The sequence below is a fragment of the Musca autumnalis genome, unplaced genomic scaffold, assembly GCF_047663935.1.
Source record: "Musca autumnalis isolate F117 unplaced genomic scaffold, ASM4766393v1 scaffold_2, whole genome shotgun sequence".
Taxonomy (NCBI): domain Eukaryota; kingdom Metazoa; phylum Arthropoda; class Insecta; order Diptera; family Muscidae; genus Musca; species Musca autumnalis.
In genome coordinates this window covers 178,140,218-178,158,809 of record NW_027411755.1, presented here as the reverse complement: position 1 = coordinate 178,158,809, position 18,592 = coordinate 178,140,218, and the positions used below count along the sequence as shown (strand labels likewise).

At 40.2% G+C, this 18,592-nt stretch overlaps 1 protein-coding gene across 10 annotated transcripts in view; it reads left to right on the top strand.

The window, feature by feature from the left end:
* The window catches only part of LOC141394936 (apoptosis-resistant E3 ubiquitin protein ligase 1), a 142,055-nt gene extending 123,749 nt beyond the window's left edge, over nt 1–18,306 (top strand). For all 10 annotated transcript variants that reach the window (XM_073970106.1, XM_073970104.1, XM_073970112.1 and 7 more), the window contains 4 exons: nt 6,661–6,950; nt 7,012–7,335; nt 7,403–7,665; nt 7,918–18,306. In XM_073970106.1, the coding sequence (XP_073826207.1) occupies nt 6,661–6,950; nt 7,012–7,335; nt 7,403–7,665; nt 7,918–8,020 (980 nt within the window). In that variant the 3' untranslated portion in view covers nt 8,021–18,306. The remainder of the gene's footprint in view (nt 1–6,660; nt 6,951–7,011; nt 7,336–7,402; nt 7,666–7,917) is intronic.
* Nucleotides 18,307–18,592: the final 286 nt, after the last annotated feature.

The following is an 18,592-nucleotide window of genomic DNA, read 5'->3' as shown; positions in this document are numbered from 1 at the left end:
TGTCCAGAACAGACCTATCTCGCTTGATCTTGACTGTATTGACATGGAATGTATGGGGGTAGCAGTAAAGGTTGGTACTGCCGAGGAAGAGCTGCTTAATGTTTCCATACCGCCGATGAATAGCTGTGCCCTGAGTTATATGGCCGATATTTATTCACTTTTAGAAGGCCCATCATAAGCTTTGGCATTCCGTCCTAGGTAATGACCAGAGCGTTACAGCGCTAACCGAGCAAATTCATAGTTCCATATCCATTCCATTTTTTTCGGGACATCATCATAATTGCCGCCTGCTGGTTGAATACCTCATATCAGACCAAATTTCCCAGCAGAAGCGTCTGGACTAGCAAATGAGCGTGTTGAAGACCCAAGAACTAGGGAACGTACTACTGAAGTCAACAGGCCAATAGGCGAGCATAAGCAGACCACCTGAAGCAATGCAACCTTGGTACAGGGTAAAGTAAATTGTGGGCAAAGTTTCAATAACTCTCGAGTCCAGAAAAAAGGACGATTAAACGGCTGTTAATTTTCAGAGCGTGACAGTGACAGATCCGAGGAGGCGCGTGTGTTATTTTTACCTGCAATATATAGAGCACCCCGAGAATGATAGGGCGAAGAGGAGTGTGCTACGCCGTATAAGAGTCCTCTAAGCAGAGGAGGTAGCCTTACAATTTACGATGAACAATGTTGCAAACGTCATCCGACACGCAAAATCATCGAAAGCGTTAGGCCCACACGGAATCTCAATGGTATTGCTTAAGCAACTGGATAATCCCGGAGTTGAGTATTAGATAAGTATCCTCAATCTATGATTAGCCCCACCCATATTGTACCAGAAGCCTGGAAAGTTAGCAGGGTTGCCCCGCTACTAAAGCCAGGCAAGGATGCCAGCAAAGGCGAATCGTATAGGCACCGATCCTCCTCTTGTCGCCAGTAGCGAAGATTGTAGAGACATTACTTCTCCTCATGAAGCATTTTCCCAGTTGCCCAACATCGGCATGGATTCCGGAAAATGCACAGCACCAGAACCGTCAATTATACGCCATATCCACGAATATCAGTCGAGGACTGAACCAGAACAGGTCGTGTGACCGAACAGTTATGATGTCATGCCAAGGTATTCGAGGACATAGAGAAGACTTCCCTCTAGCCGCTTTCGTTGGGTTTGTAGAATTCTGAAGTAAAAATTTCAAGATCCTTCGAATGGAACAGGGAGTTCCCCAAGGCGGAGTGTCATCTCCGGAAGTGTTAACCTGTTACATAGCTGATTTAGTACAGTTCTGCCATCTGAGGAATATGAAAAAAAAAAAACCACTGCAACACTGTTCACCACCTGGAGTGCTGAGATAAGACTTCCACTGAACATATTGATCGATGATGTCCAAATTCCGACCACTAACTACCCCACGATATTGAGTGTAATGTTCAACATCAATTTAAGTCGTACTCGCAAACTACAGTTATTTGTGAAAACATTAGGAAAGGAAAAAGTTCTCAAGTCGTCCTTGTAGAGCTCTTATAAATTATAGGCCTGTCTGGGTGAAGTATGCGGCACCAGTGTGGTATGCAAATGTTAGGTCTTCGCAGTGGAAGAGGACTGCAACAGAGTGCCTTTTCATGACACCAGTGGACCATCTTCATAGGAAGACCAAGATTTTACCGGTACAACATTACAACAAGACGTTGGGTGTTACCATCGTGGGAATTCCCTGTCACGACAGCTTCAACCACCCAGAGACGTCAGGAGAGATGTTCATGATCTTAAAGAGAGGTCCAAAAATACCAGCAGGAACCTCTAGATCAACGAGCTTATCAACTTTGATACCATTCACACTGATGCACCGCCGTACTCAGAGACCAACCACTACCTTCGCAGCTAAAGAACGTCAGCTGTCAAGGCAAACACGAGCGCTTTTAGCTCAGTTAGTATCAGCTCAATGTAGCCACCTTAAGCTGTATTGGTTCCGAATTAATTGCACGAGATCCACCACATGTCCTTTCTTATGGACGCATCCAGTCCAGTTTCCACAAATTTTGAATCTGAAGACAGAGGAACTAGATCCAGTTACCTGAAAAAGTTATACGTCCGGCTGACTAGCATTATCGATGATCAGAGGATCGGGTGTACAAGATTTGTAGATCAATGATTTGGTGGTCGGACATAGGCGATTTATTGATGATCGGGAACTTGATGATTCGTTGTTTAATGTTGTAGATGCTCAGAAATTCGATGATTCGGACTTTGGAGTTTTAGACGATCGGTAAATCGATGCCCGAATGGTCGTGGTTTGTAGGTTATCAGAAACTTTATGACTCTATATTCGGGTTTTTAGATAATTGGGAATTCGTTTATTTGTTGTTCGGTTTTGCATACGATCGGGAACACGATGGTTCGATGTTCGGATGTAGGCGATTTGTGTTGGTGTAACTGTTGTTCGGATTTCAGTGTTCGTGTTGTAGTTGTTCGGGAACTCGGAGATTCGTGTTGATTTCTTATGTTCTTCCCAATGTCTCGTTGAAGATAATCAACTACAACGATGCGATGGTGGTGGTGAGTCGGCAGCAATACGATACCCACTGTTTTCAACCACTTGCAAGTTCCGCCATCATATATCGCTCATGAAAATTGTCCAAACTGGGGGGGACGTAGCTCAATGATGAAATTGTATATCGATATTAGCTTCTATTGTTTTTTTTTTTTTGAGATATGGCTATGAGAGATTTAAGGACTTTATGCTTAGCTTGACCTTTCCACATGATTCTTGAAATTGAGAAGATTATCAAATATAATACCAAGGGTCTTCTTGTGTTGTACCATCGAAATTATTTTTTCGTCGACTGACACCATGATCTCAGTTCTCAATTCTCGGGTGCAGGAAGTGAAAAGGGTAGTGGTAGTGGTTGCTTTCGATGGCGAGATTACTAGGTTTCTACCTCACATAAGGAGAGAGAAATGGGGGCAAGGAAGCTGCTTATACCTACATTTACTTCCTCAAAAACCTGTCCTGTCCATATTAATCTTGCGGTAGTTAGATCTACGATCTGTTTTCCAAATGTAAATCCAGCACTTGGTGATGTTAATGTCTGCTTAAGAATAGCTTACGCTCTCAATATTTTATCTTATGCTATGCGAAATCTAAGACACAGTTACTTACTTACTTACTTAGCTGTTCCATTTAGAGAACATTTGTTCCATAGACCGAACTAAGAAAAGATCTCCAATTCTCTCTGTTTAGTGTTTCGCTTTCTGGAATACCGCGCCTTGTCATCTCTTCATCCACTTGTTTGCGCCATCTATTCTTTGCCCTGCCAATTCTGCGTGCACATAAACTTGGTCGACACCATAAACTTGGTCTAATCGCCGTTTACCGCCAGACCCACTTTAGCAGAATCTCCTTCGACCTTCATAAAGGTATCGGTTACTTCTTTTACTGATCGTCCCATGATGTCTATATCATCAGCATAATCAAGTAACATGTGGCTATTGGTGTAGATTGTGCCACTTCTTTTGACGTTTGCCTCTCGTATATCCTTTTCTAGAAGGATGTTGATAAGATAACACGAAAGGCTGTCTCCTTGCCTGAAACCTCTTTTGGTACAAAACTCTTCGGAGAGGTTCTTTCCTATTTTAACTGAATATCTTGTGTCAGTTGGAGTCATTTTACAAAGCCGAATAGCTTTGCGGGGATACCAAATACAGACATGGCTTGGAATACCTTTGAAGGTAGCGGGCTGTCGAAGGCTGCTTTATAATCGACAAAAAGGTGGTAAGTGTCGATCTGCATCTCTTGGGTCTTCTCTAGGATTTGCCGCAGGGTAAATATCTGGTCGGTGGTTTACTTGCCAGGTCTAAAACCGCATTGGTAAGGTCCAATTATTTCGTTGACCATGGGCTTTAGCACAATATCCCTGACACTATCTTGTAGGCGATAGGGAGAAGACTTATGCCCCTATAGTTGGAGCATAAAGTCTTATCTCCATTCTTATGGACGGGACACAGGATGCTCAGGTTCCAATCGTCGGGTACGAGTTCTTCCTGCCAGATGCAACTGACTAGCTGATGCATACACCTTATCAGCGTGTCGCCTCCGGTTTTAAACAGCTCGGCTGGTAGGCCATCAGCTCCTGCTGCCTTATTATTTTTCAGCCGGTTTATTGCTGTCTTTACCTCATCTTGGCCTGGTGTTATACATTCAATACCATCTTGTGGGATTGGATCTGTGATATATTTGTCGACTTCGCTACTATTGGATACCAACAGTTTGGAAAACTTCTCTTTCCATATCCTTAGCACACTATCTGTATCAGTTACCAAATTACCTTGCTGTTCTCTACAGGATGATGTGCCAGTGCCAAAGTCATCAGCTTGATGTTTCACTCTTTGGTAGCATTTTCGGCCTTCATTCTGTCTCCTATGCATCACGATTTGTTCACACTCCCGCTTTTCCATCTCTCTCTTTTTATACCCTCAGCATTTATGCTAACGAGGGTATATACACTTTCATACGGGCAAAATGTGCCTCATCGAGATAATGGTCCAAGTATGTTTGGACGAAATGTGTTTCAGACAATTTGGAGTCTATTGAGCAATGTCCTTCAGTCTGTCTGTCTGTCGGTCTGGCTGGCTGGAGCGCACGATAACTCTCGAACGGATAAACCGATTCGGTTCCAATTTTGGCTTTCGTAATATTTTAACCAAACTTAGTGTAAGTGAAAATGGGCTATATCGGTCCACTCCTTCCGGTACCTCCCACACAAAAGTTCGAAATTGTTCGGAAAATTTGTGCGCACGATAACTCTTGAAGGGAGTAAATGATTTGGTCCCTACTTTGCCCAACGTGAAACGTGTAACAGACTTAAATAAGGTTTCAATATGGACTCAAACGGTACACTCCTTCGGGTACCTCCCACACAAAATTTCGGAAAAGTTCAGTTTAGGGCCATCTCTCGAATCGCTTTGATTTTTGTTTTAACAACTTGTATTCACTGCCCCCCATTCGACGGTACAAGTTTCATTAGAGGCAAGTCCATACTTCCTGAGAAAAAATCATGAAAGTTGCAAAAAACCCCTATGAAACCGTGTAAGGTGGTTGGAGGGCAAGATAACTCTAGAATGGATCTGCCGATTCGGTCCAAAATTTGGCTTTAGTAATATTTTGTCCAAACATGGTTTAAGTTTGAAGATAAGCCATATCGATCCACTCCTTCAGGAACCTCCCCCACAAAAGTTCAAAAATGTTCGGAAAAATTGTTCGTACGGTAACTCTTGAAGGGAGTGGTCGAATTGGACCATACTTTACACATCCTAATATATCTAACATATATAGATCAGGTTCAAATATGGACTATATTTTTCCACTCCTTCGGGCACCTCATACACAAAATTTCGGATAAGTTCACTTTAAGACCTGCCCTCGATTCACTTTGATTTTTGTTGAAGTAACTAGCATTCGCACGTTTCTCTCCTCTCCTTTTCTCCCGATACCTCTCTCGTGCGCTACGCGTTGCTACTGATTTTAAAGTAGCCCTATATGCCGCATTTTTCTCTTCGGTAGCATCTCGACACTCCTGGTCATACCATGGATTCTTTGGTGGAGGTCTCTGGTATCCAAGTACTGATTTTGCGGCTGTTTGCATGGAGTGGGAAATGTTTTGCCATTGTCCTGATATGTCATCGGGACGAGAAGTGCTTTGATTAAGCAATTGGGCCAGTTGAGTGGAATATGCTGTGGCTATTTGTTGTGATTGCAGCTTACCGATGTCCAACTTTCGTGTTGTGTTTGTTCGCACTTTGTTTGCTACGTTTAATCTGGTACATACCTTTGCCGCATCGAGGTAGTGGTCCGAGTGTATGTTTGCACCTCGAAACGATCGTACATCCAACAATCGCCTAGAATAATTTTAATGTCATGGGCAGTGCAACGGTCATAAGTTTCTTCTAAGCGCTCGTAAAATATATCTTTGGTCTGTTCGTCCTAGTCTTCAGTGGGAGCATGAGCGCAAATAAAGCTGATGTTGAAGAATTTTGCTTTTAATCGAATTGCAGCGAGTCTTTCATTCACTGTGGTGAAGCTGGAGACCAGATGCTTAATCTCCGCAACCAAACTTATGTTTTGTGTCATGGCAGCTATAATACAGTGCGTCACCTTTAGGTGTTGTTGTGACGACTTTCCCAATCCATCGTATTTCCTGTATGGCAGTAATGTCGGCCTTGTATTTTTTTAGTACATCTACAAACTGAACCTTCTCTATAAAGAGTGCGAACATTCCAGGTGCAAATTCGCAGATCATAGTCCTTAAAACGTTTGCGGGGTTCGTCAACTTTAGAGGGATTTCTTTTTCTTTTTTCATAGAAGGCTGCTTTTTTCTAGGGGAGGGTTACTAACCCTGCGCCCAAACCCAAGTTTTTAACGTTCTTATGTGTGAACGCGCGGCACATTTTAGCTCACCTCTTTAACGGGTGTTAAAGGCAGCTACCCCAGTGACACCACGGGGACGTCAGTGTCCACTTGAGATGAGAGACGGACCAAGATAAATCCTGGACTTTGCCATGTTAAAGCCGGTCAGGACTTTTCCTTTCATCCCCTAGGTCATCCCCTAGGTCACCCAGTTAGCTCCTGTTTATTTAATACCTTATCTTAATTGTTTTCTTTTTCGTTGCAGGCATCGATTGGGGTGGTCTACGACGTGAATGGTTCGAACTCATTTGCAGTGCCTTGTTCGATCCGCGTGGTGGCTTGTTTTGTACCTTTCACGATAAGCGGCAGGCATTGGTACATCCAAATCCACATAGGCCACCGCACTTAAAATTAAAACATTTTGAATTCGCCGGAAAAATTGTGGGCAAATGTTTGTACGAAAGTGCCTTGGGCGGTACATATAGACAATTGGTAAGGGCCCGATTTACACGGTCTTTTTTGGCCCAGCTAATAGGTTTAAGAGTTCATTATAAGGTAAGATGTTTGAAATCGTGTCTTTGAAAACGAATAACTTATAAAATTTCATATTTTCCAGTACTTCGAACAAGACGATCCTGATTTGTATTTATCTAAAATCAAATATATCCTCGATACCGATTTGGATGCCAGCGATTCATTGGAATTATATTTTGTAGAAGATATTTATGATGCCAGTGGCCAGTTAAGCAAAACTATTGAATTGGTACCGAATGGTTCTAAAGTTAGGGTGACAAATGCCACAAAAAATCAATATTTAGATGCATTGGCCCAACAGCGTCTATGCAATAGTGTTAAGGATGAGGTGGATAGTTTTTTGAAGGGCCTAAATGGCATTATACCTGATAATTTGTTAAGTATTTTCGATGAAAATGAATTGGAGGTACGAAAGGCGGGAGGAGTATTTACCTCTCAAAAGATTTATAATAATAAATTTTATATTATTTTAGCTTTTAATGTGTGGTACTGGCGAATATTCTATTGCTGACTTCAAAGCCCATCACATAGCCAATGGTAATTCATCAGAGTTTCGCCGTGTCTTGGCCTGGTTTTGGGCCGGTATTAGTAATTTTAGTCAAACCGAAATGGCACGTTTGTTACAATTTACAACGGGTTGTTCACAACTTCCACCCGGAGGGTTTCAAGAGCTTAATCCACAATTTCAGATTACGGCTGCTCCAACATTTGGTAATTTACCAACAGCTCATACGTGGTAAGTAATGTCGGGAGGTTATAACGGGAACTTGGACTTTAGCATGGAACTTAGACTTGAAAAATTTTGTTCGCATACACAAAATTATTTACATGAGGATATGCAACGCTTTCCACTACCTTTTAAATGAAACAAATATTGGTTTCGACCAGAATTTTCTTTTTTACTACTTCATTGCAAGTCCAAGTTCTAGTTACAACTTATGCTACTCTTAATAATTATCTATTCTAATTCCTATTTCTTTCATTACAGTTTCAATCAACTCTGCTTACCCGATTATGAAAGCTATGAACAATTTGAAAAAGCTTTGCTCCTGGCCATTAGTGAGGGTACCGAAGGTTTTGGCATGGTTTAGGTTAAGTTGTTTGCAATCGTCTTGTCCTGGAAGAGAGATTTGAGATTGTATGCCGTGATGTGTGGTAATTTTGTATATGTCAAAGTGTGTTCCTTAAAAAAATAAGTTAGTTAAATGTAGTTGTAGCAGAGTGCAGCATTATCTGAAGAAGGGTGTAAATGTAAGATAATATTTTGTCATTTTTTGTGGCTTCTATACGCAGTATAGAGATATGAGGATCCATAGCGCTATTTGCAATCAACTACAGAATGAATACCAATGTCAAGACGGACCGAGTAATGGTTAGTGGGTCGTATTCATCTCAACGCCGCACAATGGTTCAGGAATCGATTTTTCGGCCAAAAATCAAAATTTTTTGTTTTCAATTATATTTAATTTCTATATGGGATTCGATAGTAAACATATTGAAACTAAGGAAACCAAACAATATGGTCAAAATATTGGAAGGTGTGGTCTATTTCTCGGAAACTATTGGTCTGTTCCAGAACCTGCGAGAAGGTACTATTTTTTACTTCGATTAAATTTTTTCTTTATGTTATCGGAAAAAATAGTAAAAATTAGTAGTTTATTCATTTATATTTATATTCATTGTTTATTTATTTTTTTTGTAAGGTAGGTAGGATTGTGGCCTTTAACAATCGTTTTAGTAAATTACCGTAGCGTTTACACAACATTAACTATTTTATTTTTCCTCAAGTACTAAATTTTATGAAATTCCAAATTTAGTGGACTAGAACTTTTGTGGAACAACATGGAACAAAGTTATGTTTTCACAGAAAGATGCCCGAGAGTCTCCTCTTTCAGCCCATATATACTTTTGTACCTGTCCCGTTCCGTCCGTTTAACACTTTTTTCAATTTATTGAAATTACATGGGTAAAAATGTGTGTTTTTATACCCTCAGCATTTATGCTAACGAGGGTATATCGAGCCCTTCCCGCGAAAAAGATGTAAGCGACATTTTTTCGATTTTCTTTTTTTTACGGTAATTGATAAAGAATATCCCAACACACCATCTCCCAAAATTGTAGAACTCTGCCATGTACCGTTACGAAATTAGAGCAAAAAAAATTTTGATGTAAGCGTCCTTTTTGTTTTGTTTACATTTTTAGTGGACAGCGAATTGTCGCTTACATCAAAATTGCACATTAACATCCCAGCAAAATTTGAAGGAAGGGGTTCCATGCGATGACGTGATTTCATGGCATCTTTTGCATTGGTTCAAACGAAGTCGTTAAAGATCCGATCTTTTCGTTAGCATTTGAACCAATGCAAAGGAAGTCGTGAAAGATCGGATATTTTCATCAGCATTTGAACCCATGCAAAGGAAGTCGTGAAAGATCCGATCTTTTCATCAGCTTTTGAACCCATTCCATCGATCCAATAGAGATGAATTTTGTATTTTTATTTATACACACTTTTCTAAATATATAAGATTAATTATTTAAAATAGGCTTGATGTTGTCTGCGACTCGAAATCACAACCAACGTTGTTAAAACTCTCGTCGTAATGATAATGTCATTGCAAAGGGTTGGTGAAAATGACATGCCAAAGCATTGGTGGAAATGACATGCCAAAGCATTGGTGAAAATGACATGTCAAAGCATTGGTTAAAATGACATTCTTAGGATCCGAAAAAAAACGTCATCTTTTAGGGTCCACGTTCATATAAAATTCATCGATGAAGATGCTAAAAAGATGACATGCCAGATCACTTGCACCCATGATTAAATGGCATCTTTGGCATCGAACATTTTGCTGGGATACCATGTAGTTATTCGACTATATTACAAGAAATACGCTTTAATCTTATAATTTTTCGAATAAATACTTGCTATAAAAGAGAGTTACTTTGTTTTTGAATTGTAGATGTGAATTACTCTAAAAATGATTTGTTTCAAATAAATTTTTTAATGTAACCGCCACTTCTTAACGTACTAGTCTGATTGTGTGACAGCGAAAAAGATGTAAGCGACACAAACTACCGTTATATTGAAGATATTCCACAAATTATTTATTTGTTTAGTAACGGAACTATACCAAAATTTAATAAAAAATTTTACTTAGATCAAAAGTTATTCAATAAAAACCGTCTCCTGTAAAATTTGCTTTTTGTCGCTTACACCTTTTTCGCGGGAAGGGCTCGATATACACTTTCATACGGGCAAAATGTGCCTCACCGAAATAATTGTTTTAGACCCCAAGTATGTTTGGACGAAATGTGTTTCAGACAATTTGGAGTCGATTGAGCAATGTCCGTCCGTCTGTCTGTCTGGCTGGCTGGCTGGAGCGCACGATAACTCTCGAACGGATGAACCGATTCGGTTCAAATTTTGGCTTTCGTAATATTTTGCCCAAACTTAGTTTAAGTTTGAAGTTGGACTATATCGGTCCACTCCTTCCGGTACCTCCCCCACAAAAGTTCGAAAATGTTCGGAAAATTTGTGCGAACGATAACTCTTGAAGGGAGTAACCAATTTCGTCCAAACTTTGCCCATCGTGAAATGTGTACCAGACTTAGATAAGGTTTCAATATGGACTCAATCGGTCCACTCCTTGGAGTACCTCCCACACACAATTTCGGAAAAGTTCAGTTTAGGGCCATCTCTCGAATCGCTTTGATTTTTGTTTTAGCCACTTGTATTCACTGCCCCCCATACGACGGGCAAGTCCATACTTCCTGAGAAAATAGCCTGAAAAGTAAAAAAAAAAAACCTATAACACCGTGTGTAGTGGTTAGAGCGCAAGATAAATCTCGAACGGATCTGCTGATTTTGTCCAAAATTTGACCTTCGTCATATTTTGTCCAAACTAAGCTTAAGTTCGAAGATAAGCCATATCGGTACACTCCTTCAGGTACCTCCCCCACAAAACTTCAAAACTGTTCGGATAAATTGTTCGTACGGTAACTCTTGAAGGGAGCGGCCGAATTGGTCAATACTTTACATATCCTAATATATCTACCAGATATAGATCATGTCCGAATATGGACTGTATTTGTCAACACCTTCGGGTACCTCCCACACAAAATTTCAGATAAATTCACTTTAATACCTGCTCTCGAATCACTTTGATTTTCTTCAAGCCACTTGCATTCGCTGTCTCCATTACGGCGATAAAATCTTTATCAGGGTCAAGTCCATACTTCTTGAGAAAACAGAGCGAAGGGTGTAAGAACCCCCTACCATATATAGTGGCTGGAGATCTACTTCCATAATGGTCAATGTCGATCAATTCCTTTTAGTATCTCCTCCGCAAAACTTCTGTTCTTTAATCCTAATCAAAATTTTAAAAACCCCCTAAAAACATACGTTTTTTGGAAAAAAATTGGGTGAGGGTGAGGAAGCCGACTGATACTTTTTTACTTGTTGTTAAAGCAACTTGCATTCGCTGCCTCAATTACGATGGTAAAATTTTTCTCAGGGGCAAGTCCATACTCCTTGAGAAAACAGCGCGTGTAAAAACCCCCTATGGCACCATATGTAGTGGCTGAAGATCCACTTTCATAATGGTATATGTCGATCCATTCCTTTAAGTATCTCTTCTGCAAAACTTTTGATTTTTAATCCTAATCAACATTTTTGTCGGTTCATACGCCCAAAATTTTAAAAAACCCCTAAATACATACGATTTTTTGGGTAAAAATTGTTTCCATATACACAGGCTGAGGGTATATCTCTGTCGGCAAACCCGACTGATACTTTTTTACTTGTTCTATACTGTTTCCATATGAATTGCAGCTTTTTGACACAAATCAACATTTTTTGAGTATATGAGTTTGTATACGAGTTATATAAGTGTTATGAAAACCCAAGGAGTATTTTTAAATTTTTGAAAAAATTTAAATTTTTTTGTAATTTTATTTTTACAAATTTTTGAAAAAAAAAAATGATTTTTCTAAATTTTTTTCGAAATTTTTTTGTAGCTTTTTGGTAATTTTTTTGTTTATTTGTTGGTGTTTGACCATCTTAAATACATATGAAGATATAAAAACCACAAAAACACTCATATTTTGATGAAAAATAGTTAAAAAACTCAAAAGTTTAACTTTGACCTTGAATTTTACTGCAACTACCAGACCGAATTTGACCGCTAAAAATTCGTCTGAAGCTGATTGTGTCATCTGCATAAAGAATTATGATAATAAATCTATCCGTACAATAGTTAACGAATTTTGACCAGGAAAAAACGATTCTGAACCACTGTGCGCAGTAATACCAACAAAAATTAATTTGGTTTTGATTTACTATCGATGTTGCGATACTTAAAATCTTAACATTATACTCTGTCTTAACTCGAATACTTTTGATTTGCATGGTTATGGTAGTCTTACATTTACACCATCTTAGGTGCTGATTTGGAATGAATATGTATATCTTATTACATAAGAAAACGATCTTTCGTACATGCAATGCTTATATAAAACGCCCATGAAACGAAAAATCATTAGCAATAATATCGAAACGAAATTTTTTAAGCAATAAGTAGATCCAAATATTCATAGAGTCTAGTAGTACCATTTTAGTTGTTATTTTTAATATCCTACACCACTGTCGGCTTCGGTCGTCTCCAAGCTCGTTGTTGTTGTTGTAACAGTGTTTTTTTATTATATGTTTGTATATTCGTTCATCTGCTTTATCTGGCTCTGGGTTAGTCTCCAGTTCCAAGAATGTGGCTACCTACTTCAATGACATGTAACCAAAGATCGCCTGGAGTAAGTTGAGTAGGTTTGGCGGGGCAGTTGAAAAGGTACAGTGTGTTGTACGGGCCTGTGTCGCACGCTGGGCAGGTGTTTTGCACAGTGTCGACAGCGTCGTCGATCCTTGCCCTCTGGGAGTTTAGACGGCTGCACCATCCCGAGCATAGTTGAGCCAAAACTACTGTGGTTTGTCGTGGCAGCTGACGCTCCTCACCTGCTATAGATGGAAGATGTACTCCGAGGACCTCATTCAAACGATAGTTGCTTATGGCATCTGCAACTGCGCCTATATGAATGCTATTCAAACCCGCCTGATATGCTTGTTGATCTATGGGTTCTAGAGGAGGGCGCGTGTCGTGCCGTGAGTAGTGCGTGTTCGTGCCTTCTCGAAAAACGCCGTGTTTGTGCGTGAATGTGCATAAAAATTTTGGTCCGTGTTCGTGCATGTTCGTGCCTAATTTTTTAAGCACGCGACCATCTCTAATGGGTTCTCTCTTGTAGCGCTAGACATATTCTTCTATTCTCCTCCTTGATCTACCTATTTTGAGCTATATACCATATGGTGATTGGGATGGCTCTCACGGTAACATCCAACGAAAGCATGTGATTGTCTTGTTGTACTGGAAGAATCTTTGTCTCCTCATGTGAAGGGTCATTGGAGTCATGCGGAGGCACCCTGTTGCTGTTCTCAAAATCCTATCAATCACATGGTGATTAGGATAGCTCTCACTGTAACACCGGAGCAAGTACTGCAACGAAAACATGCCGTTGTGTTGAAGAGTTGGAAAAACATTTCTTTCTTCAGTTAGATGCTCCACCGAAGACATGAGTAGGCACCCTGTTGCAGTTCTCGGCATTCTGACAAGTTTGAATATTTTTCCATCTGGTGACACTTAGATTCGCGGACCAAACTGGAGCCGCATAGCTTACCACAGACCGAACTATCGCGTTAAATGTGTAAAACAAGGTTTCTTTATCTGCACCCCAAGTGCTGCCGGCTAGGGATTTGAAGACCTTGTTCCTACATTTCAGCTTGTAGCAGATAGCTCCAGCATTCGCAGACAACAAGAACATGCTGTCGAATGTGACCCCTAGAATTTTCAGGTAGGTTGTGGTCAGAATTCTGCCACCATGACATGTAGTGAACAAAGTGACCGTAGATTTAGTGGCGCATATTTGAATATTCCTCGCGTCGAAAAAGGTGATAAGATCGGTCAAGTAGGAGTTCAGCCTTTCACAAATGATATCTAGGAAGGTACCTGGGCTAAGATCGTACAGTCATCCACATACGTTACGATATCAATGCCGTCTGGAGTGGGCGGAATACAGGAGTGTTAGAGGTTAAACAGTTCCGGAGATATCACCCCACCTTGGGGAATTCCCTATTTCACTCTACGGGGCTTAGACTTCTTTCTCCTGAATTCCACGTCCTACTGGCGTCCACACCTGTAATTGATTATCCAACGTTTCAATCGTGACCGGAGGGTAGTGTGCTCGATGTCCTCAAACAGCGTTTAGTGCCTGACAGTATCGAAAACTTTTGGTAAGTCAAGCGCGACCATCAATGTTCTTTCACAGAGCTTTCCCTGGTTGAGTCCTCGACTATATATGTATGTGGAGAAGGCGTGCAGAGCTGTTGTCGTGCTATGCTGCTTACGGAATCCATGCTGATGATCTGCAACTAGATAGCTATTTTTGTCGCTGTGGAGAATTAACGCCTCAAGAGTCTTTGCTACAGGCGACAAAAGCGAAATCGGCCTGTACTATTCACTTTTGCTGGCATCCTTGCCTGGCTTCAGTAGCGGGACCACTCTGTCCATTTTCAAAACTTTGGGAACAATGAGGGTGGCTAGCGACAGGTTAAGAACTTTAGTGATATACTCCACTCCCGGTTTATCCACCTGTTTCAGCATTACCATGGAGATTCCATCAGGGTGCAACGCTTTGGATGATTTAGCGTTCTTGATGGTATTCGCAACATCGTCCATTGTGAACTGTGGTGGTTCATCCTCGGCAGGAAAACATCTGATGCGACCTAGTTCTCTTCTCTTCGCCCTGTCACTATCGGGGTGCTCAACAAACTGTCGATTGAAATAACTTGCGCACCTCTTCGGGTCAGTCAACGTAACGTCGCCAAACGTCCCTTCTTCCGGGATTCGAGAGTGACTTAACCGTTGCCCACAATTCACTTAAACCGGCACCAGATGATTTAACCACTTGTTCTGCTTATGCTCACCAACCAGCCTGTTAACTTCCAGTGTCAGCTCCCTGATTCTGGGGTCACTGGGGTTGGCTCGACGAAGCTCATCACGCTCAGTTTGCTAATCCCGTCGCCTCTGCTGGGAAGTTTGGTCTTACTTCGGGTATTCGACCAGCGAGTGGTTGCAGTAGTGATGATGTCTCGGAACATCCTTTCCGCCACCCGAACATCAGAAGGATTTGGCAGTTCTCTGTATCGGTGATCGGTGAACTCTCTGAAACCTGTCCAATCAGCTTTCTTATGATCGACGAATGTGCGGCTTTCAGAGGTGATGAAATCGGTGGTCTGCTTATGGAGCCAATTATGGGGAGATGGTATGATCCAAGGGAAATGACGGACTGCCAGGTGATGTCATTTGTCAGATCCGATGGCACGATGGTTATGCCTGGCGAACTGTGACACTCTAATTCTGGTAGGAGCGTCCTCATTGACCGAGCAAAACGTAGAGCTATCAATCTGCTCAGCCAGCGCTGTACCCCTCTGGTCGTTTCCGATGACACATCTCTTGATGCGCATTAAAGTCCCCAAGACCAGACGATTATGACCTTCCAAAAGCATGCTAATGTTAGGCTTGTAACCTTAGATACATCTATTTCTCGGCAGATTGTATACGTTCAGCAATTTTATCTCGGTAGTTCCACACCTGACCGCTACACCCATACATTCCATGTATGAGTCATTTGCTAATCCCGTCGCCTCTGCTGGGATTATTGGTCTCACTTTCGGTTTTCGACCAACAGGTATATGGCGAGCGGCTGCTACTGTCATGATGTCTCAGAACGTACGTTCTGCTACTTGAACATCAGAGAACAGAACAGAAGGGTTCGACAGACCTCTGAAACTAGGGCAATTAGCTTTCCCATAATAGATGAAAGCGCGGCGTGCTGAGGTGATGAAGTCGGGCGGTCTGTTGATGGAGACTATTATCGGCAAAAGGTCTGACCCAAGAGAAACGACGGGTTGCCAGATGCCGTCATTTGTCAGACCAGTTTACACGATGGTTATGTCTGGCGAACTGTGACTCTGTCGGCTATTTCTTGTAGGGACGTGCAAAGTCTCCTCATCCAGCACTAAACCCCTCTGGTCGTTTCCGAGGATTGAATGTCAGAACTCATGAAGAGCATTAAAGACCCCCAAGATCAGACGGTTTTACCTTTCAAAAGCAGGTTAACTTGGAGTGCAGCTATTTATCGGCGGGATGTATACGTTGAGCAGTTCCATAGCTGACTGCTACCCCTATACATTCTATGTACGGGTCATTAGAGCGAGACTCAAGCGAGATAGGTCTGTATTGAATAGACTTATGTAATTGTAAAGCTAATACTCCTCCCTCCACTACTGGTGCGATCCTTGCTCAGCACGTTGTAACCATGACAACACCGTAAGCTGCAGTTGTTGTTGCGCTTGGTTCCGCCGCGCATTTCATGAATATGACGGTCGGAAGAATATAATGTTCAATGAAGTACTTCGATCTTACCTCGGAGTCTATTAAACGAATGCATTTCCAGGGATTGTAACAACGACGGCAGGTGTTAACATGGAAGATGTCCAAACTGGGACGGCATAGCTCAATATGGAGCGACATATGGGCATGTATGTTGCAACGAGCGTTACTTTATCTATTGCCCAGGATGTTCCAGTAAGAGCTTTCAGAATCTTATTTTCAGTTTCTGGTCTGCAATTGTGAGCAACCGTTGGTCTAGGAGCTAGTTGCGAGTACCAGATCTCATGGTGAGCGTTAAAATCGTCAATCATTACTACTATCACTCACCATCACGAACACAAATACATTACTGTTGAGGTGGCGGCCCTTGGTCGAAGATTTCTCCGAGTTAATCCGGTACATAGAACCGGCCGCCGTGGGATTCTCAATTCGGAGCAAATTTATTGAAAATTCCAACTTGCAAAACTGCTCCAAACGAGGTACATACAATCCGATGATGGAAATAATAGGCACATTTTTTGGAATCTGGACATATTCTGGAGGGAGTGAGTTTCTGAACTGAAGTGTGTCTGTTGTCGTAAAACAAAATATATTTTTTGTTTTGCGTTTTCTGTCGCGAGTTTAAAATCTAATTGTTTGGATTCCGATTAAAACTAATGCTCTGTTTCACTAAGACGATTCGAATTCAAATTCGTTCGACATAGTAGCAAAATTCTGCTTTTGTTTTGAAAAATATTTGATTCATTTTTGGTTTCAATCAAACAAAAAAATCTACAATAGCAGGAGTTTGGTAGTAATTCGAAAGAAATTGAATTCGAATCGTCTTAGTGCAACAGACCATTAGTTTTTATCGGTACAAACAATTCTACAATAACAGGAGTTTGGCAGAAATTCGAACGAATTTAAATTCGAATCATCTTAGTGAAACCGGCAATAAGTTTTACAACGATAGTCGTATTATCCATAGTTTGGCACAAAGCTTTCTTTTTGACGAAAATTACAGCAACAAACGAATCTTTATATATGATCAGAAATTTGTGGAGTAGTGGTACTCTTATAGTAATTTCAATGCGTCTCTAGTCATTATGTTTTTTATTTGGTATACAGATATTTATCAAATTTAGTATACATAAAAATCGTTCATACATATAATCACATTGTACAGTATTTTGTGAAAAAAATATTAAAAATTAACAACAATTTTAAGCAGACATCTCAAAAGCGTATCAGCAGCAAATATTGTGATATCATCTCTATTGTATTAAAAAAATACGTTTTGGAATCTTAAAATAGAATTTTAAGAAATAATAGTTATTGAAATTTAGGAACAAAACTGATTATTTTAATTATTATTATACTTTAAATTGATCTCAAATAACCAAGTTTACGTTTAGAATTGAATGCAATAGCTTTAATCTTTGTAATAAACAAAATGTTATGTGCTAAATTTTTGAGAGTGGTTAAAATATTACTATAGCCTATTCCAACATCCTTAAAGGCATCACACAGTAGTCAATATTCGTTTTATTTCCTTGCAAATTTTTCTTGAGTTTTATGATAATTGAAAAATAAAAATGCCGCAATCATCATATCCTATAGCTGAACATATTTTGAAATCAAGCAATAAGTAAATAAATGTTATTATTGATCGTATTGGATGTAAGTAAAAAAAGAGAAATTATGTAAACGACAAGGTTGCAAATCACTAACACAAATCGTTCGTATAATAAGTAAATTAATTAAATTGAAAGCGAAAAAATATGTATTTGTTGAGTTATTAGAATGAGAATTTTTGAATTAAGAAGAATACACGAAATAAAAAATAAAAGAAAAAAATGAAAAACAAATAAACTAGATGCGAAATATAGACACTTTAAAATTGATCATATACCTACTTTTATTTTATGCTTTGGGTAAGTATAAGGCCATGTTTATATTATAGCCTTTTGCAGGGTTAACCATCTTTATGGCGATTTATTTGAAACATAAGCAATGGAATTGACATTTGAAACCCAGTGGGTTTGTTAAATCCCGTTATATATAAACGCACTATAACACTGTGCAACTGTCAACTTGGCTGTGGAAAATTCCAAGTGGGGGCGATAGTAAACCAGTAAGGAAAGTATCAACGTCGGGCGGGGCCGACTATATGATATCAAAATGAACAAA